General features: G+C 41.4%; 1 protein-coding gene across 1 annotated transcript in view; it reads left to right on the top strand.

Annotated features, from left to right (window-relative positions):
- Positions 1-21,749, top strand: part of TXK (TXK tyrosine kinase) — a gene marked incomplete at its 5' end in the record, with an annotated part of 52,106 nt that overhangs the window by 11,103 nt on the left and 19,254 nt on the right. Inside the window, 7 exons of the mRNA XM_081148673.1 lie at positions 8,680-8,734; positions 9,809-9,899; positions 10,612-10,814; positions 13,301-13,366; positions 18,955-19,009; positions 20,510-20,589; positions 21,480-21,607. Coding sequence (XP_081004799.1) covers positions 8,680-8,734; positions 9,809-9,899; positions 10,612-10,814; positions 13,301-13,366; positions 18,955-19,009; positions 20,510-20,589; positions 21,480-21,607 — 678 coding nt within the window. The remainder of the gene's footprint in view (positions 1-8,679; positions 8,735-9,808; positions 9,900-10,611; positions 10,815-13,300; positions 13,367-18,954; positions 19,010-20,509; positions 20,590-21,479; positions 21,608-21,749) is intronic.

The following is a 21,749-nucleotide window of genomic DNA, read 5'->3' as shown; positions in this document are numbered from 1 at the left end:
TAGTGGAGTAGTTGACCACAGAAGGACGTGGTAAGCCCCGCTTTCTCTGCGGCCAGCATCGAGCTGTGAGATAGCGTGTGCTAGAATGAGGTACTGAGCAGTGGAGCCCAGATGTAACGTGATCGTGTAGATATTGGGGAAGCCTTATTTAATAGTTATTTATCGAGTTTAGTTATGGACCAGGCACCGATGTTAGATGCTCTAAAGAAGACAAAAATGCAGTCCCTGAAATTGGAGAGCTTACGGTCCAGCTCAGTGGTTCCCAAGTAGGGGTAATTTTGCCCCTAGGGGACATTTGACAATACCTGGAAACATTTTGGTTTTCACAGCTGGGAGGAGTGGGTGGATGTGAGAGGGGTGGGGAGGTGTGATTGCTGGCATGTGAAAGAGGCCAGTGATGCTGCTAAACAACCTACAATACACAGAACACCCCCCTACAACACCACAAAGAATCATTCAACTTAAAATGTCAATAGTGGTTTGAGAAACCCTGTGAGAACCAAAACCTACACAAGGAAATTTTAATGACCATCTAATTAAGGGCCACAGGGCAAGACAGAGCTCATGATCTTTGGGAGCTCAAAGGAAGATAAATTGGGAGTGGATTGCAATGGCTTTTTTTCAGGCTGGGGGCAGGCAAGGTGTCGGCGAGAAAAGAACAAGTGGAAGAAGCTGGTGCATCTAAGAGTCAGAGTCGCGTTGGCCATATGATGGAAGGCCTTTACCACAGGGGAGATATGGTCTTGATGCCATGTGCGGTGAAGAGTCTTTCCAGATGCTGAAGATGTAGAGCAGTTGGCTGAGACAGATTTTTAAGGAAAAGAGGAAACAGAATGAACTGGAGGAGAGAGGGCTCAGAGGCAGGGCATTTGGCCAGTTCATTCAGTCCCTGAGCAAACACCGGTTGCACAGAGGTTAAGAGCAGAGACCAGGGAGTCTGCCTTCCTGGGGCCCAGTTCTGCTCTCCACTTACAAGCCCTCGACTCTCAGCAAGGAAGATCCTCTTTGTGGTTAAAATCCATCATCTGTAAAGCAGCACCTACTCGAGATTATGGGATTAAATGAATTGATGCAGAATTACAGGTGTGGGCTGGCGAGGGCTTGGACTGGGTTGGTAGCTGGAAAGACAAGAAGTAAAACGCCAAACAATTTGAACAGATTAATGGCAGGTTGAATACAAAAGATGAGGCTGAGAAAGGGTTAGAGATGTCTGTGGTGGACTCGCACATACACAGATGTGGCAAATTGAAGGAAAACCGTCAGAGTTGTTTTCTTATTGGCACTAGCAAGGAAGGTGATGATTCTGGTTGGGCACAAGGTAAGACTGGCTGAAATAAAGAAATAAAAAGCCTTTGCATCTAGCACTAAAAGTCATGTACATGTAAAAAGCTATTAATGCTAAAATAGGCACCTAACTACCTAACCCCCCATTTTACCTGATTTTCTGGGGATTTTACTTCTTTTGAATCTACACATTTTAGGTTTTGAAATATTTCAAGCATGTGGAAAATACAGAGAATAATATAACATGTCAGTGATTATTCAAGAAGTCAAGTGACCATTATTCACACTTTTTTGGCCTGGATGATATTACAGATGCTCCTCAACTTATGATGGGGTTACGTCCTGCTAGTGAAAGTTGAAAATATTGTAAGTCAAAACTGCATTTCATACACATGACCTACCTAACATCATAACTTAGCCTAGCCTACCTTATACGTGTTCAGAACACAAGATTCAGAAAACGCTGGCTGCTCAGTGCACTGTAGAATATCTTGTGTGATCGTGTGGCCGACGGGGCTGTGGCTCACGGTGGCTGCCCAGCACCACGGGAGGGTATTGCACAGCATATCACCAGCCTGGGAAGGGATGGAAGCCTGGTTTCTACTGAATGTGCGTCATTAGCATCTTGAAAAACTGCAAGTTGGACCATTGTAAATCGGGGATCGCCTATAAGTGGTTTTAGTTTCTTTTAAAACATGAGGCCATAGGTCACTGTTGCTCACCTTGCTGGGCTATCTTTATAAAGGAGTCTAGGCTGGAAACAGATTTACTCTGCGGTGGCCCGTGGCCAAACCGTTCTCCGTCTTCAGTAGCTAATAAGACTCCCTGCCACATAGACAGCCGGGGTCCTCTCTTCCCTTAGTTGAAGGACTTTCATAATCTCATCCCACACCCCCACTCTTACTGTTCACTGTGTCCTGTTTTACCTGCTTATTCTGTCCCCAAATACAGTTTTCATTTTCTCATTAGGACTGAATCAAGGCAGGTGCGTGCTCTGAAAAGGTTATAACTTGATGTTCCTGCAAACCACTTCATTTATACATTCACTCAATAAATATTGGTTGAGTAAGCATTTGTATCAAACACTGTTCTAGCCTCTTGGGCTATAACTGTGAACAAAATAGACAAAATTCACCATTTACCTTCTTGTAGAGGAGACAGACAGTAAAAAATGATAAATAAATGAATCGTATAATACATTAGAAAGTGAGAAATGCTATTTAAAGAAAGAAAAGAAAGGGTAGAGCAAAGTAAGTACTCCCAAAGTTAGGGAGCACAAGGGGCAATCATAATCATCCGGGGTCCTTGAGAAGGTGAGATTGGAGCCGATCTGAAGGAGCGGAGTGTCAGAGGTTGACCGATGCCTGGGAGAATGTGCAAAAGCAAAGCAAGAAGCCGCGGCGAGAACAGGCTTGTGTGCTCCAGAAGCGCAGTGAGGGCGCTGCGGCTGCAGGACATGAGCAAAGGCACGTTGGGGAGGGGAGGGGAGGGGAGGGGAGGGGAGGGGAGGGGAGGGGAGGGGAGGGGAGGGGAGGGGAGGCCGCAGGAGGCTAGGTCGTGAAGCTCTCAGAGGCTACTGTGAGAAGCTTGGCTGTAACTCAGTGAAATGGGGAGCCGCTGTGAGGTTTGGACATAAGTAACGTGATCCTATCTAGGTTTTAAGTTAATCGCTCTGGCCACGGTGTTGAGAATAAACTATAGGGGGTTCTGGGTAGAAGCAGGAAGAAGTTAGGGGGCTATCGGTATAATCCAGATGAGACGATGGTGGCTTAGACCATGGTCACGACAGAAGGTGGGGAAAAGCGATAAGATTCTGTGTGTGTGTGTGTGTGTGTGTGTGTCTTAAATAGTGGTGAAATAAAACATAAATGAAACAAAATAAATACATAAATAAAACAGAACAAAAATGAAAACATAAAATTTACCATTTTAGCTATTTGTAAGTGTGCAGTCCAGTGGCATTAAGTACATTCACATGTGGTACAGCTATTGCCACCATCCATCTCCAGAACTTTTTCATGATTACAAACTGAAATCAAGACAGGTGGGTGCTATTTTTAAAGCAGAGTCAGCATACTTTCCCGACAGATTGAATTGGGGTGTGAGAGAGAGGAGTCAGAGGTGACACCAAGATTGTTGGCCTGAGCACCTGGACACGTGGTCTAGCTATGGACGCAATGGAGAAGGGCGGGGAGAGCACATTTAGGGAGGAAGGAAGAGAAGGGGTTCAGATTTGTTCATGTTAATTTGAGGTATCTACTAGACATCCCAGTGGGAAATTTGAGATTGCATTTGGGTACGTAAGTCTGGAGTTCATTAAAACTGGGTTAGAGGTGTGTATTTAGGTGTCATCAGCAGATGTTTTAAAATTTTTAATTAAAAAATTTAAAGTTAAATGTATTGGGGTGACATTGGTTATTAAGATTATATAGGTTTCAAGTGTACAAGGTATCTACCTGACAGATGGTTGTTAAGCCTGCGCAAGGAATGAGGCAATCAAAGGGGGGACTAGGACAGAGAGGAGAGGAGGAACCAAAAGCTTCGGGGCAGTCAGTCTGGCATTAGGCCCAGTCTAAGCGCCTGGGAAGGACAAACGGACAACAGAGAAGGGCAGGGAGAAGAAGGAAAGCCCGGAAGACGTGGTGGCGAATGCTCTTGAGAGGTCAAGTAAATTGACCATTGGGTGTGTCGCCGTGGTGGTCACTGGCGACCCTAACAAGAGCAGTTTTGGGAAAGGGGTAGGGACAAAAACCTGAATGGGTTAAGAGGAAATGGGGGGGGGGGAGAAGTAGGGCAGCAAGTAAAGACTACTCCTTTCTAGATTTTACTATAAGTGGGGAACAGAGCTAAAGGAGGGAAGAGATTCAGAGTGGTTTGTTTTGTTTTGTTTTTAATGGGTGAAGTAACAGCATATTTGTACGCTGATGGGAACGATCCAGAGAGGGGAAAATAGTGATGTGAGAGAGGGAGTATTTAAAAATTTTTGAATTTGAAAAAATTCAATTTGACACAGCATTTTGGCACAATCTACACCATGCTTTGATCTGCTTCCCTCACTTATGTCACCTACATTTTACTTTGCACCCCCTGGCCTGGGTAGATACAGATCTTTATGAATAAGGCTGAAAGACAACCCTGGAATAGGTTGGTATGAATGTTAGTTAAAACCACTCCTGCCAGAGTAGACAGAGACCTCAAGTGCTAATGTACCCTCTTTCTAAGGAGTGTTTCTGGCAATTTGCTCATGCGGACACTACCAGGTGAAAAAAAAGAACGTCTGAAGCAGTTGAAATCCAAATACCTAATAATAAATAATGTCTTGCAGCTTTGGGGAACTTAGTAATTTATTTTATTTTAGTCTTCAGAAATAAATCTTGGGAAATGAGTGGTTCCTGGGTACAGGTAAAGGAAGAGAGAAAGTAATTAAATCAGGGGTGAGTGGTAAAACAGCAGTGGGAAAAAAAGAGGAGTCTTTGCCTGGACTTGCACTAAGACTCTGTTTTTTAGAAATAAGACATTTATCACTGGACCACCAATATGTCTGTAGTCCAAAGACTGAGTAATGGCTATTCCAAATCAGAGAAAGGCAAGTAACCAATACATGAATCTAGGTTTAGAAGGTCAACTTCTGTGAAAGGAAAGGGAACTAATATATATTAATTACTTTGCTGAATAGTTTTATTCTAATCCCCCCTGTCCTACCCTGGAAAAATGACCTATGGAGTGTAAATGTGGTAGCCAGCTTCCATGATGGCTTAGTGACCCCAATCTGTTGTTTCATTCTTCACCCCGAACTCTGTCCTTGAAAAGTGATCTGTAGGATTTGGTCCAACATGCTTCCAAGCCTCTGCCTTCTGGTTGGATTACACCCTCGGGGGGAGCCCTGGAAGGCAGTTGTGGTGAGGTTGTCTCAGGTTGGCTGTGTACCCCAACAGCAGATCATTGCTCCTATCAAGGTGGCCTCTGCTCCACTCAGTATTCTGTCCCTGTTCTGATCCTTGTGGACCTAGAGATGACAACAGTTCCACAACTGCTGGACCCAGGTTTCTGCACATCCTTTGTGGTTTCCATACCCCCATCCACACTTTTGTAATTAGTCCCTTTGAAAATAAAATTTCAAAAAATTATTTTAATTTAAGTATGTCATGTTTCATATTGGAATTCAGACTGGTACATTAATTGGTATCAGAAGTGGCTCTTGGAAACAGAACTGGTTTTGGAATTTATTTGGTCATATATTTAGAGGTCCAGGAATAGCCTCATTGCTGGGAGAAATAACTCAATTATAAATTACTTGAATTATCATTGGTGGTAGCCTGGGATGAAAGGTAAAATGTTGGCTATATAGAACTTCTGAAAGTCCCAATAAGAAAATCACAGCACAAACCCCTGGAGTAAAGACTTGACCCTGTGCTGATAAGTATTTTCAATTTTATTTTATTTTATTTTATTTTATTTTATTTTATTTTATTTTATTTTATTTTATTTTATTTTATTTATTTTTTTTTAAAAAATATATCTTTATTGATTTCAGAGAGGAAAGGAGAGGGAGAGAGAGAGAGATCGAAACATCAATGATGAGAGAGTCATTGATCGAGCCTGCAACCCGGGGATGTGCCCTGACCAGGAATCAAACCCTGATCGCCTGGATCCTAGGTTGACGCTTAACCACTGAGCCACACCCGGCCGGGCAGTATTTTCAATTTTAAAAGGAGCTTTTGCCTTGCTACTGGTGAAGACTGAATGCTTGACCATGGATCATGAAATAGTTGTGTAATCCAAACTACTGGTCATGAGCTGAGTTATCTGATTCACTGAGCCATAAATCTGGGCATGCACTGCAGTAATCCATCAGAATATGGAAGTGGTATATATGAAAGTGAGCCCCAGTAGGTCCAGAAGGCTCAAGAAAGCTTCATGAGAGGTGGCTTATATTCACATGGTACATGTGTTTTCTGCTTCTTTAATTCACACCAGACACCTCAAGAGAAATTCCCCACTAAACAGAATTTATAGATAGATCTGATCCTGAGCCCACATGAATGGAAAGTAAACAGCCATTGTGCTACAACTCAGTGCAGAGGTAGCCTGAAAGATAGTGCTGAAATAAAATCCTCCCAGAACTTTAAATACTTCCGTTTGTTCCCTTCGTTAGGGCAAGATAGTCTCAGGCACTGATCTACATTGACTCATCGGCAATGGCAAAAAGTTGGCCTGCTGGTTGGGAATGTTGAAAGAACAAGATCAGGAGAATGGTGTCAAGGAGATCTGGGGGAGAGAAATACATTTGAAACTCTTGCAATGGGGACAGAATGGAAAGATTTCTACAAGATGACCTATTCCGTGGAGTCTGCCTTTTCTTAGTTTCATTGGTCCTTGCTCAATGACCCTCTGAATACTCTGACAGTGTGTCCCATAATTCAGAAGCAGCTGGCTTGACAGGACAGAGGAAGGGTTTGCTAAAGGCTCAATTACTATAATATCTAGGAGACAGCACCTTGCGGTGTTCGAGTGGTGTCCTATAAGATGCCATAAACGTCTTAAACCAGCAGCAAATATGTAGCCAGGGTGCGTGAGTTCGGGAATGAAGGAGTGACGACTGGAGCGGCCCCTCTCACCATTCAACCTAATAACCCATTGGAATTCTGCTCTTTCCCTCTGATCTTGGGTTTGGAGGGTTTGGAGGGTTTGGAGATTTCAGTGGCCAAGAGAATTCTTTTCTTAGGGAATTTTGGAGGTTGAGACTGCCCTCTGGAGGTTCCTTGTATCGCTGAATAGATAGGCACAGAGAGTCAACGTAGCTGGAACGAACATCTTAATTACCTGGAAGAAATTAGGTTGGTGCTTCACAATGAGGACAAGGAGGATTTTGATGCTGAAGGTGGACTGCACTGGGTGTCTTCTGTTTGCACCCCTCTCCTATGTTCCGGGACTTTAGAGGTGATATCTAATTTAATCTTCTCAACAGCCCTACAATAATCGTAGTTCTTCTTGATTACCCTCTTGCTGTGTACCTGACATTGTTCTAGGTACTTTACACGAATTGATTCAATTCATCCTCACAGAAGTCTTACATACGAAATATCCTATGATTCTCATTTCACAGATAAAACTTAAGCACAGGACAGTTAAGTAACTTGCACAAACCCACAAAGTTAGGGATTAACTGCTTCCCTATAAGGCTTCTCAGAGAGGGTAGGTATGATGATCTTGTTCTTACACAGAGAAAAAGAAAATGAGAAGTAAAGGAATTTATCCCAGATATAGTCAGCTGCACATCTAGGACTCAAATCCAGATCTGTCTGCCCTTGAAGCTAATGTTCGTATCTAATGCACTCTGCTTCCATCGTGATACTCCATTTTCAGGTGTGATAGAAGAAAGAGCTGACTGTAAAATGCAATTCTATGAACATAAAACACCCTTTTGATAAATTCAAAATTTATTTATGGTTTTTAAGAAATGCAAATGATGTAGTTAGATCAGCGATTTTCAACCTTTTTCATTTCATGGCACATATAAACTAATTACTAAAATTCTGCAGCACACCAAAAAATATATTTTTTGCTGACCTGACAAAAAACGATAGGTCTAATTTTGATTCATTTACACTGGGTGGATATTGTTGTGCCGGCTGTTGTCATTTTTTTATTTGACAATCTAAGGGAAAAGAGGTCAGTGCCCCTGACTAAATAGCCAGGTATTGCATGTTTTAAAAATCCTTGCAGCATACCGGTTGAAAATCGCTGATCTAACTTAAATTAAAAAGATTAAGCTTGACAATACAAGCGTAAGCATGTCCCAGATTTACTAACCTAGATAGTTCTTCCTTTAAATGTTTAGCTTATATTTGGACGTACTCCATAGAAAACTTGAAAGCCAAAAAATTATATATATAAAAATAAAATAAGTATATTAACATATAATATATTATATAAAATGTATTTGTTATTTTATATAAGTGTATAAAATATATATTAAAATATTTTTTAAGGATGTGTGATGACCTAATTCAAAATCATGGCCAACAGATTTTCTGGGAGAACATTGTTCTGGAATTCTATCCTTTTGTACACTTGTTAGCTGTCATTAGCCCTGACCAAGGTAGGGGAGAGCCAGTGGTCATCGTTCGCAGACTGAGGAAATGCACAAACCAGACCCGACGACAAGAGCCTGAGAAGGGAAACCACATCGCTCAAGGTGCCAGTAACTTGCCTTAGCGGCAGGTTTCCATCTTCCGCCGGTGCAGGAGGGCACGGTCAAGGGTCTGCTTGCTTTTGTAACGATTCCTGTCGCTGCCGTCCTTGGGGATTTCCTCCTTTGGAGCAGCACCGGCACCCCATCTATCAGATATGGACCCCGGGCTTTCTGACAGTTGAGAATGCTCTGCTTTTCAGATAACACCATCCAGTCGATTTTCTGTTGCTGCTGCTGCTGTTCGGTGCAGAAGCGGTAAGTCTGCTTCCCGAGGCCAACTGCTCGGAAATGAATTCATTCCGTTTCTTTATTGTCTACTGAGTCTCCACGTCCCTTTGTATCTGCTGTTGCTTTTGCCTGGGAAACCCTTCTCCCGCCCCCCCTCCCTGCCCTGTCCCCACCCAACGCCTATTTATTTAAAAACATAGGTCAAATGTCAGGCCTCCTGTGATCCTTTCTTAATCTTCTTGGATTTAATTGCTCCTTTGATTGTGTTCCCAAAGCATGTGACTCGGTACTTTATTTAATATTTATTTCATGTATCCTATTTATATGTCTGTGTTCCACTCTATAATTTTTACCCTTTACGGGCAAGAATTCTGTCTTATTCATTTGAATATCTCCTCAAAACTATCGGTGTGTCTTATACTTTGTTAGCTGACGCTAATCATTTGTTAGCAAATGACTGTAAGAATACAATCCAGGGCTCCGTGGAAAGAGTCACAGCTAACATTTAATGGGGGTGTTCCTTATGTTAGATTGCGCTAAGAGGTTTGCATCTATTAGCCCGAGAAACTCTCAAAACTACTTATGGATTTTTACAATCCCCATTTTACAGATGAGGAAGTTGAGGCTTAGAGAAGTTACATTGCTGACCCAAGGCCACACTGTGAAGTGGTAGAGCTGGGATTCAAACTCATGTGCTTAATTACTATGCCATGTCTACTTATAACAATAGATACCATCAAATGAGTAACATATGTAAAATGGTTAACACTGTGCCTGATACAGAGTAAGCTTTTCATGATCATGGTTATCATTTCATGCCCTTAATATGCACTGGACTCTGTACTGGGCTTGTGACATATGTTTCCCTCAATGTTATTTCATAACAACTCTATATACTCTTATCATCTCTAGTTTCCAGATAAGAAAAATTAAGCTCTAAGAGGCAGTAACTTGCCCAAGGAAATGGAGTTAGTCTTCTTAGTTTCAAAAGCCTTTGGAAAGAGACTTGGATTGTTGTACTAGTTTTGTGATGGTCCGGTAGGTTTATAGATAACTTGAGTAAAAATAATCACTTGTAACGTGATTATTTTTTAATGTCAGGCAAGTGAGAACACAAATAAGCCTGAGCAAAGATGAAGAACTTTCAGAAAAATATACTCAGCCTCGCAGGCGGTGGTTCAGCAAGAAGCAGGTGAGTATTATTTTGATGGGGGGTGAGGCGGGGGTGGGGGGGGAAGCCCACCCTTTTAGGGTCTGCTCCATGGGGCACTCTTTGCTACCATGCCTAGAACCTAGCGTCATGCTTGGCACATAATAAATGCTCAATACATTTAGTGAATGGATTTTCTAGAAGAAAGCGAAAGGAAAAAAAAGACCAGTTAACATAGTCTGCCCCGCCGTGTTTTGGAAGAACTTGGAACTGGATGGTCAGCAGGAAAAAAACCAAACTGGCTCCTGCCGCTTTGAGGCTGGGATTAATTTTCAGTTCAGTGCAGGGAGGAACAGTGCTCTTAGGAAGCATGGTAAATCCAAGCACAAGCTTACAGCCCATGAAAGAAAAGGGCTGCTTTTCTTTTTCCAAGGGAGAAAAATCCTTAAGACACAGTGAAGCTATTGGGGAGGAAATCAAGTTTTAAGAACTGTGACCTGAAAAAAAAAAAAAAAAAAATCCAGTGCCATGCTGGCAAGAGAATGTGTGATCTTGAAAATTCACAGAATGACGAGTGTGTTGCTAGATCCGAAAGCTGTTTCCAAGTCGGTCATTTCCTATGTTTATCTTGCGCCGGCTTCTGCCCTGGTGCAGCGGATGGGAGAAAAGAGGCCGCAGGCTCGTGGGCCCACGCCTCTTCGCTAGCGCGGGTTATAGGGCAGCTAGAGCAGAACTCACTCCTTGGTCTTCACAGTCCAGCAGGGGCCGTGTGCAGCCGTCCAAGCGCAAGCCGCTGCCCCCCCTCCCAGCCCCCGAGGCCGCCGAGGAGGTCAGAGTCATGGCGCTGTATGACTTTCTGCCCAGAGAGCCCTGTGACCTGGCATTGAAGAGGGCAGAGGAATACCTGATCCTGGAGAAGTATAACACTCACTGGTGGAAGGCAAGAGACCGTTTGGGGTAAGAGCGGTGGCTTGGTTCTTATCAAATTCCTCCTCTTGTATCCCCTAAAGACTTCTGAAGCATAAAGAGGCCTGTGTACCGGCTCAGTTTCTCCAGGTTTATAACCTTCTTCTGTGTGAAATGAAACCTGCCCTCCCCCCCCCATCCGCATGAGAGCATTCTAGGGCCACGATTCCAGGCAGACTCTTAGAAGTAGGTACACCTGCTTTCACATTCCAGTGCTGTCACTAAGTATTGGGTCCCTTGGGCAAGTCGCTTACCCTCTCTGAGTTTCCATTTCTTTTTTGAAATTGAGCTATAATTGGCATATAATGTTATATTAGTTCCAGCTGTACAGTGTAATGATTCAATATTTGGATATATTGTAAGATGATCACCAGAATTAGCCTAGTTAACATCTGTCACCATACATAGCCACAGAACTTTATTCTTGTGATATGAACTTTTAAGATTTAATGTCTCAGCAACTTCCATATATGCACTATAGTATTATGAACTATAGTCAGCATGCTGTACATTGCGTCCCCAGGACTTATTTATTTTGTCACTGGAAGTTTATATCTTTTGACCCTCTTCACCAGTTCTGCCCACCCCCACCCTGCATCTCTGGCAACCACCAATTTGTTCTTTTATCTATGAGCTTTTATTTTTTTAATTTAAAAGCATTTTTTAGATTCCTCTTATAAGTGAGGTCATACAGTATTTGTCTTTCTCTGTCTGACTTATTTCACATAGCATAGTGCCCTGAAGTTCCATCTACATTGTTGCAAATAGAAAGATTTAAACCTTTTTTACGGCCAAGTAATATTCCACTGTGTGTGTGTGTGTGTGTGTGTGTGTGTGTGTGTGTGTGTGTGTGTGACAATTTCTTTATCCATTCTTTCGTCAATGGATACTTAGGTTGGTTCCATATCTTGGCTATTGAAAAAAATGCTGCCATGAAAATTGGGGTGCACAGATCTTTTCGAGTTAGTGTTTTTCTTTTCTTCAGATACATACCCAAAGGTGGAATTGCTGGATCATCTGCTAGTTCTATTTTTAATGAGTTTTTATTTCTTTATTTGTCAAATGGGAATAATGATTCCTACAATATAGGTTCCTATTCTGACTATACTTTCTCTGGGAATTTGACTCTTTTCCCTGTTAGGCTCTAAGGTAGGAACAGAAACAGTCTCTTCCTTGTTTTCATATTTCTACAATGACTAGCTTTGGAAGTAGGTGCTGAATTAAGTAGCAAAGGAAAAAAGCCCCTGGGATGCAAACAGACTTCATCGTGTCAGTTCCAGTGGATTGCTCATGCCCGACCGAAGCCCTGGGCGGAGAACTCTGAGGAGTCCCTGGGCTCCCTGGGAGGAAATACTGGTATTGATTCCTGATCTTTGTCAAGATTTGGAGATGAGAAGTATCTAAGATGCAGAAGTATGCCCTCTTTCTTTAAATTTTCCTGATTGTTGGCTGTCCTACCAGTTCTTAGCTTAGACTCAACATGTGATGGACACATTCAGTGGTAATAGAGTTATTAGTGGGTTCGGGACTGTGGAATTAGCGACTCCTGCAGGTGGCCTCTTGGCATGACTCAGACCAAAACAATATTTAACGTCAAAGTTAATAAGTGAACATAGTTTTTTATAATATGCAAGCATGATAAATAATGCCAAAATTCGGCTTTGCCACACCTCCAAGCCCGGTCTCTTTCTCAAAAGTAAGCACCGTGATTCATTTAGTGAATAGTCATTTTCCATGCACTTTCGTGCACACACTGAAATATACAGTATTGTTTGCGGATTGAATTTACCTAAATCTTAATCATACCTTACGCATCGTTCTGAAAGTTGCTTTTATTTCCCAATAATATGTCTTGGGGGTCTTTTTGTAATTTCAAATGTTGGTGGAGATGTAGGGAAGGAGAATGCCTGGCCTTCTGATGGGTGGGGAAGTCGGTGCGCCCTCCTTCCGGGCCATTTGCTGTATGTGCTGAAAGATGCACACGCTTGGGGGCCCAGCAATTTCCCTGCTGGTGTCTGTATTAGAGAAATGCTCCGACTTGTGTACAAAAAGGCATGTTCAAGTATTTCTTCACCACGTCTCTGTAATAGGGACGTGGCTAAACTGGAATACTTATTCTATCAAATACTCTGCAGCAATTAAAGAGAATTAAGCCAATATCTTTGTAATTGCTCTGTTGTTAACCTAGTCACTATGACGTGCCAGTGGTCCTGTAAGTGCCCCCTTTCCTTTTAAAAAAGCTTCTGGTGTCACAAATTACCTTAAACTACTCACATTATAAGTCAGAGTCTTACTATTTATTATACAGAGATTTTAGTTAAACGTGGAAACGAAAAACCTGCCTTCCTCTTTTAACAACTAAATCAGTAAAATGAATTTGATTTCCCATCCATCTTTGACATTTTACAAGACTTGTTGCCATGATAATGCAACAGATGTGGCCAAATTTTTGATTTTTGCTTTGTCTTTTGTTGTAGGAACGAAGGCTTTATTCCAAGCAACTACGTGGCTGAAAACAAAATAACCAACTTAGAAATATATGAGTAAGTGCCCTCCAAAATATGCCCTAAGGTTAATCTATGAAAATCAGGTACATTTTGGCAGCTTAGAAGTACAGAAACTGTTTTTGGTCTAAAAAAAGGAAAAGAAACTAACACATTCGGCAACTCTAGCTTAAGAGGTCTTTGATCCTTATAATGGTTGATTCAGAAACCTCTTTTTCTTAAACATATTTTTGTTTCAATTTGTGTAGCCACTTTTTTTTTGTTTTGACAGCGACAGCATGAAACCAAACACTAGTCTTGCACTTGTTTTACTACATGTCCTAAATGGAAAATTAACTATTTTAAAAAAGACATTAACTTTTCAGTGAGTAGCAAATCAGACTGAATTTATAGGCACATTACTATATTTTGTCTCATGTTTTTAAAAGTTTTAGAAGTAGCAGAAGATCAGAACTAGGCCAATGTAATTTGGAAGAATTCTTGGCATGTTTGCGAGAGTCCTGCTTAGAAATCTATTTTTGTTGTGTAGATTTGGAAGATAGAGGAGATCTTAGCAATTACCTTTTTAGCCCTTCATTCTGCAGATCAGAAAGTAAGGCTGAGAGATTAATTTATAGGCAGAGACTAGCAGAGCTGGGAGTAGTCCCAGTCTTTTATAAATTTAGGTTTAGCTGGAGCCCTTCGGTGCTTTCCCCCTACTTGGATACTTGTTTTGCAATTAGCATATGCTTCCAGCGGGTTGCGGTAGGTGACTCATTGAGGCATTAAGACAGGTATTTCTTTGAGAACCAGGCTGCAAATATAAATTTAATGAGAGACACCCCCCCCTCGGTCTGCCTTGCTACTAATTTAAGCCCACCTAGAGGCCAGACTCGGCATACCCTTTCCCTAAAACAAATCCAGTTTTAAAAGAGGTGGTGAATAATGTACACTTTCTTGGAGGAGAGAAACAGATGACCGCAGGACACATGACTCATCTATATAACTGACCAGACTTCTCTGTTTGTTATTTCTCAGGCTAGTTCTCTCTCCCAGGCCACTCCACTCTGCTCCACTATAGGGTCTCTTCTCTCTCCTCCCCGCCTTCACTCCCCTCCCGTGATCTGTGTCATTTAGCTCCACTCTGAAATTCTAGTCTCCAGTCCATTCTAGCCCTCAGGAGGCTGAACCCACCTTCCTTGGGAAGTATTTCCACAACTGTCTGCAGTTCCTCAAGGACGGCCCGTGGGGGTGTCACCACCATCCCCAGCTAAAGCTGACCAACACAAACAGGTCTCTCTCTCACTCTCTCTCTTTTTGTTTATCCTCTTAATTTTTTTGTTTTAATTTTTTTTCAATTATAGTTGATGTATATTATATTAGTTTCAGGTGTAAAACCCAGCGATTAGACATTTATATAACTTACAAAGTGATCCCCCTGATAAGTCTAGTACCGACCTGGCACCATACAGAGTTATGACAATATCATTGACTATATTTCCTAGGCTGTACTTATAGCCCCAGGACTGTTCTTTAACTCCTAACATGTCCTTCTTAATCCCTTTACCTTTTCACCCATCCTCCCAACTCCCTGTCCTTCTGGCAACTGTCAAATTGTCCTCTGTATCTATGAGTCACAAACAGGTCTCTTTGAAAGCCAGGTCAGGGAAGTCTTGTTTGGAAATCTCCTGTAAAGAAAAATTAGAAAAATAAGACTTTTTTTCATATCATAATCCCAACTTGGATTTTCCAGGAGATTAAAAGAGATACGTGTAAGGGTATGGAACAGTGTCTGGTGGTTAGTGTGGGCCCTGACCTCTCAGGGGAACGTCTATATTTAGAAATGTTTATTGCTGCTTTGGATTTAAATTAAGATTCAATGATCAAGAATACAATGTAAAAACCTACCTCACATATATGCAAGATGATTGTAGCCAACCAGACAGAGTTGGATATGTTGGATTTTTATTTATTTATTTATTTTTAAATATATATATCTTTATTGATTTCAGAGAGAGGAAAGGAGAGGGAGAGAGAGAGATAGAAACATCAACGATGAGAGAGTCACTGATCGGCTGCAGCCCGCAACCCGGGCATGTGCCCTGACTGGGAATCGAACCCCGATCGCCTGGATCCTAGGTCGATGCTCAACCGCTGAGCCAGGCCCAGCTGGGTTGTTGGATTTTTAAAAATGTGTCAATAGAAGCCCCATCCCAAGCCGCATGTCCACATCCTTCAGTATTAGTTTTATAATTAGTGTTGTCTGGGTATGAGTTATAGCCGTATTGATTTAAAAAACTGCAGTTTTCAGTAAACCTTCAAATTTAACTTGTAAATCTTGATATTCTATTTATAAATATAAAAATATGAACAATTACCTTATTTCAAACTCAACATATTAAATGTCTTTCAACAATCAGTCCTATTTATAAGCTCAGCTAATTAAATTTCCCGAAACATTTAACTTCATTAATAAACTGAATAAATTCAATTTCCTTTTTAAATACTTTGCATGCCAGACAGGGCAAATTTGCAGTTGTAATAGCCCTTTGTAAGTCTTTACATGATGCTGGATATCTAATAAATTAAACATATGTGAATCTAATCTAAACTTAGGTAAATCTAATAAATCAAGTTCTCTTAACCATACAAATATTTTTTAAATGAGTCAAATTCCCTTAAACTTCAAATACCAACTTTAATTATAAATTTTAAACCAGAGGCAAAAACTCAATATGCCAGATTATCTTAAAATTATAGACATTTAAACTATCAAACATTGATTATCCTGAACCTTATAAAAGTATGTCTGATCTATATCATTATCTCTACTGCTTAATATTTTCAGGGTTAGAGAGTCACTTACTAAAGGAAGCAGATTTACCTTCTCATGCCTAACAGGGTTTCTAGCTTGGAAACTCAAGAGCACAATACTGTTGCTTATTGATCGGATGTCTAAGACTGGGATGTGGGACCGAGGCTCACATATACGCAAGATGATTGTAGCCAACCAGAGTTGGATAGGCTGGATTTTAACAAATGTGTCAATAGAAGCCCCATCCCAAGCCGCATGTCCACATCCTTCAATATTAGTTTTATAATCAATGTTGTCTGGGTATGAGTTACAGCCTTACTGATTAAAAAAACCCCACTCTTCTAACTTTTACCATCTGATTTAATTCTGAAACACCATGCCCCAACTTCCATAAGTTATAGTCATCCAACCTCATTCCTGCCTGTGGCAATCCTGCATTATTTTAAAGAATCCTAAATTCATCATATATTTCTATCTGGCTCTTTGGCTAATGCATTCTAATGACATGCACACAGATTTTTAGTTTACATTTAAACAAAATAATGCATTTACTTATATTACTTATCACTATAGTAATACAAAGCAACAAAATTAACACTGATATGATGGCAAGTGAAAAACATTTAGAAAAAATGCGATTTATGTTAACTTCTATGCAGTCTCCTTTTCACAGATTCAACATTTTAGCGAGCTCTAATCGTCACCCTCCTTTTAGCACCCATATTTCACAGCTTAGCCGGTGGGACCCTTTAAACTGATAGCCCGTGTCTTTAACTCTGCAACAGGAGAGCTCAGACTCATCTTGAAATTCCCTCCACAACATGAATATTCATTAAAAAGTACTAATGATATTCACAGTTGAACATCACAGTTACTCTTATTCCTACTAGCGATAAGTAGTCATATTATTTTATCTAGGATCATCCATAATCATTCCTATTCTCTATGGCTCATCCTCTTAAAGGCTCGTTTTCATTTTAAGGGCGTTAGTATTTTCACTACCTGGCCATTGTAAGTTAGTGGCAGCCTTCCACCGCTGGAGGTTAGGGGAAGTCCGTGTAATAAGACTCATTCCATCCTCAGAGTCAGCTCTGAGTTTCGTTGAGCCACGGTCTGGCTCACCCGCTATGACTCAGTGCATGGCTCTAGGTGCAGTCTTCCTTCCACTGTCCATAAAGAGAGCATTTCTGGTAATATTAGATTAGCTGCTTTTTAAAATCTTGTTTTGAAACGAAAGTTTTTCCATTTTTCTTTCTCTCGCCTTGGTTCTACCATTTCCTTTCTCTTCTTATACAACGTTTACTTATGACTAGGTATTGTCATACCAAGTTGTATGTTTAAATTACAATATTATTTAATTATGACAACTATGCACACTTCTGGAATTCTAAAGCAGTGATTTTCAACCGGCGTGCCACAAGAATTTGTAAAAAATTTTTTTTAAAAGTATGTTTTTATTGGTTTCAGAGAGAGGAAGGGAGAGGGAGAGAGAGAGACAGACACATCAATGGTGAGAGAGAGTCATTGGTTGTCCGCCTCCTGCATGATCCCGCTGGGGATCCAGCTGGCAGCCCGGGCACGTGCCCAGCCCGGGAATCGAACCCTGACCCCTGGTTCATAGGTTGACGCTCAACAGCTGCGCCACGCTGGCCGGGCTGCCACGAGAATTTTTAAAACATGCAATACCTGACTATTTAGTCAGGGCCACTGACCTCTTTTCCTTTATATCGTCAAATGAAAAAATGGCAACAGCCAACCCAGTAATAGCCATCCAGTGTGAAAGAATCAAAATTTTACCTATTTTGTTTTTGTCCAATAGGCAAAAAAATACATGTTTTGGTGTGCTGCAGAATTTAAGTAATTAGTTTATGTGTGCCATGAGATGAAAAAGGTTGAAAGTCACTGTTCTAAAGTCTTATAGTGACATGCTTCATGCAGAGGTAATGGCCAGATCAGAGGCAGAAAGGGTGCGGAGAACTGGAGGGAGGAAGGGTCCCAGTGGGGGAAGCTCAGTGAGGGAGCAGAGACTGAGGAAAGAGGGGCGGAGGGGGTGCGGAGCAGGGTTATATGCTCCACTTAGCCTACTGAACTGCTAACTTTACTACGACTTAACATGCGTAGGAAAGTCAGATAAGTTAGAGTGGGTTTTCATTTTGAAAGGTAACATAGCAAGTACAAAAACATGCAAATAAGAAGTTCCAGAGAAGAAAGAAACAAGTATTTTTTTAGTTTGTCTACCAAAGCTCAGTGAAGTGTTTATTGAAGAAGAGGACTTCTCTTTTTATTTTTTATTTTTTAAATCCTCACCTAAGGATATGTATTTGTTATTGATTTTAGAGAGAGAAGAAGGGAGAGGGAGAGAGAGAGAAACATCGATCAGTTGCCTGCCCCCGACCCTGGCCGGGATTGAACTCATAGCCTGGGTATGTGACCTGACAGGGAATCAAACCCACACCTTTGGGTGTATGGAGCAACACTCCAACCAGCCCAGCCACACCGGCCAGGGTGAAGGTGATGAGTTCCTAACCACAAGCCTTTCATGAAAATTTTCAGGTTAAATTGTTCAAAATTATACACTAAGTGTGTGTCAGAAAGTTGCATTGAGATATAATAGAATAAACTTGCAACTAATGAACCTCCACTAAACTAACTGACCCATAATAGTACATTATTGCTTGTGTGAATTTAGAAAGCACTCTATTTTCTAAAAATCGGTTCTGGAGTAAGTTTTTAAAAACAAGGGAAATGGAGCAGGTGTTGTTGTGTGGTTTTTTTCTGGGAAAAAAAAAAAAGAAATAATAAAGGTTAAAAATTATTTTTATTGCTTTTACAGGTGGTACCATAGAAACATTACCAGAAATCAGGCAGAACGTCTTTTGAGACAAGAGGTAATTCAATTTATTCCTGAATAAATCTGTTAATATTTTCAAAATTTCTGTGAGAGCTACATTGTAAAGAAAGATCTGATTCAACTAAAAAGTTTTATTGCTTCCTGTTCTTTTTAGTTTTAAAGTATTACAATTTCATCTCTATACACATTTTTTGATGTTGTAAACTAGTTGTCTTTGTATCAGATTGTGTTTTCTATTGATTTTTACAATAATTCTAGATGCACATTTTCCCTGAAATGATTTCAACACCAACATTCTACAACTCCTTCATCACTCCAAAGTGCGCTCTACCAGTACAGTCTATGTTCGAATTGCCCAGATACCTTTGCCTAAATTCCAATCACATATACACCCTATCCTCATGAGCTTAGCTCATTAAATACACAAATATAGAAAAACACACGGAGCTGTATCTTCTTTGTTCTTTGGGAACAAAGGGAAGAGTAAGGTAGCCAAAATATCAAGCTCAGGTCAAAACTGCTCATTTAGGTCAAAACAAAACAAAACTGCATATAGTTTAAATTTCCAACTGATGGTAAATGTTAACTGTGGGTACACGTAGAGTCAAAACCAGAAAGTAGGTAAGAGGTATGTGTGTCATTATACCCTGCTGTCGGGTGTTGAGGAAATCTAGAAATATAAGTGAGAAAGAACCTGCTCCGTAACTAAAAACTCAATGCCAGTAATGGCTCAGGACGCAGGGAAGGTCCAGGTAATAGCGGGGGGATGGGCAGAGCACTAGGACAGGGACCCAGCGTCGCCTCACAGGGACCCCCAGCCTCGCCTCACAGGGGCCCCCAGCCTCGCCTCACAGGGACCCCCGGCCTCGCCGCACAGGGGCCGGCACGAGGCTGGAGGGCAGGCCTGGCTTCACTGGCTAGGAGGACATGGAGCACCTGCCTGGCCTGGTGACAGCAGGTGGCTTTCTGTAAAGTGCCCCAAAAGCCGTTGGGGATCCAATTCATAATCTAACATCAGACTTACTAGAATATTCCTCCCTCTTGCCATTTCCCTTTTTGTCCTTCCCATACCCTATAGAACAACTAAAATGGCTCTCCTTGCTCTCCCCTCCAGACTCCCCCAAATTTATTCTCTCTTCATCTTTCTTACAAACTCTGGTCTCTTTTCCCACCCCCATCCCAACAATTTCAGATGTATTTCTCCCTTCCCCCTGTCTCAAGAGTTCTTCCTACTCATCAGCTATGTCAATCTATTATCCTAATCAAATAACAAAAATAACTAAGTGGTGGGGACCAAGATTGTCAAGTGCAGGTTTTTTTCTTAGGAAAATTGGGGCAAAGTTTTAAAAGACTCATATATAATAAATCCTTGTCTTAATTATATTTTATTTTATAGGCAATATTTCTAAACCCGTGCTTGTAAAAACAATCTCATCCTTTTATAATAAGTCAGCACAGCTTTGGTTTTCATTACTGAGATGCAGATTTGTCTTTCTTTCTAATAAAACATAAACTTGTACAATGAATTGTTTTGCAGTCTAAAGAAGGTGCATTTATTGTCCGAGATTCAAGACATTTGGGAACCTACACAATTTCTGTGTTTACAAGAGATAGGAGGTAAGCAATTGTTGCTTTGGTCACTTTAGAAATAACAATCCCTGGGACAGCCCTTTACATGGTGGCACCATCACCTAGAGGATGTAAGTGAGGGCCTAGCATAGGGAGAAGACTGCTGGGCTGGAAATTAAGACAGCTGCCCAGTTCAGTTTTCAGTTTGTATCCCTAACAAGCTCTGTGTGTGGCATTGGATGTTACTTAGGCTCTCTTCTTTTCTCAACCATCAAGTGAGGGGGTTAGATTAGCAGCAGAGCTGGCGGTGCTTTCCTCATATGCCTTGGTCTTGCTGGATTTACCTGCAAGGAGTTCACCTGTACTCAAAAAGCTTCCTGTGTCTTTCTGCCCGAGGATGTTCTCTGGATGAGGGAGCTCATGGTCCCCACAGATAGGATGGAAAGGCCTGAGAATTAACATCGTAGGAGCGACCCTCCATTAATGAGGAATGGCAGTTGGTAGATTCAGTTTCGAGGTGTGTTCCACAGTCTCTCGGCTTCCTATGAGGATTGGGCTCCAGTTGCCCAAAGCAAAATTGCTCCCCAGGACACCCTGTGTTGTTTTCCTCCCTTCTTTCTCACATCGCCTCACAGTGCATTTCTGCATTCACTTAACCCATAATTGATAGTCAATAAACACTTAGGTGCCCATTCTGAGATCTAGTTGTCACCGAGACAACTCTGGCTGAAGTTACGTTTGATTCTAAGGCCCCAAAGAGACAGCTGAGGAATTTTCCTGGGATGGCGAGGCACCGGTTTAATTTAATCCAATCGGCTCTTCAGTGTGTAGTGTTGCCGGGCTCAGAGTTTGAGAGGTGAAATCTTGTTGCTGATTGAATTGACTTACTTCCAAAGCTATCTTTTCTTGTTTACTAATTCACATTTTATTGATTGTAGAACCCTGGAGCCTATCATCAAACATTATCAGATTAAAAGGAATGACTCAGGACAGTGGTACGTGGCTGAAAGGCACCTCTTTCAATCAGTCCCTGAGCTGATCTGGTATCACCAGCACAACGCAGCCGGTAAGTCAGGAACTTCAGGCTGGGAGAGTCGGGAGCTGGGCTCTAGAGGGGCCAAAGCATCTTTGGCCTCAGGCACTTTACCAATATCCCTGTAAAAATGTGTAAGGACTTGAAATGCAACGTGCGTCTGAACAGTTCTCTT

Source organism: Miniopterus schreibersii (genome assembly GCF_964146895.1).
Source record: "Miniopterus schreibersii genome assembly, chromosome: 1".
NCBI classification, from domain to species: Eukaryota; Metazoa; Chordata; class Mammalia; order Chiroptera; family Miniopteridae; genus Miniopterus; species Miniopterus schreibersii.
Note: the sequence above shows the minus strand (reverse complement) of the source record. Positions and strands in the feature narration are given on the sequence as shown.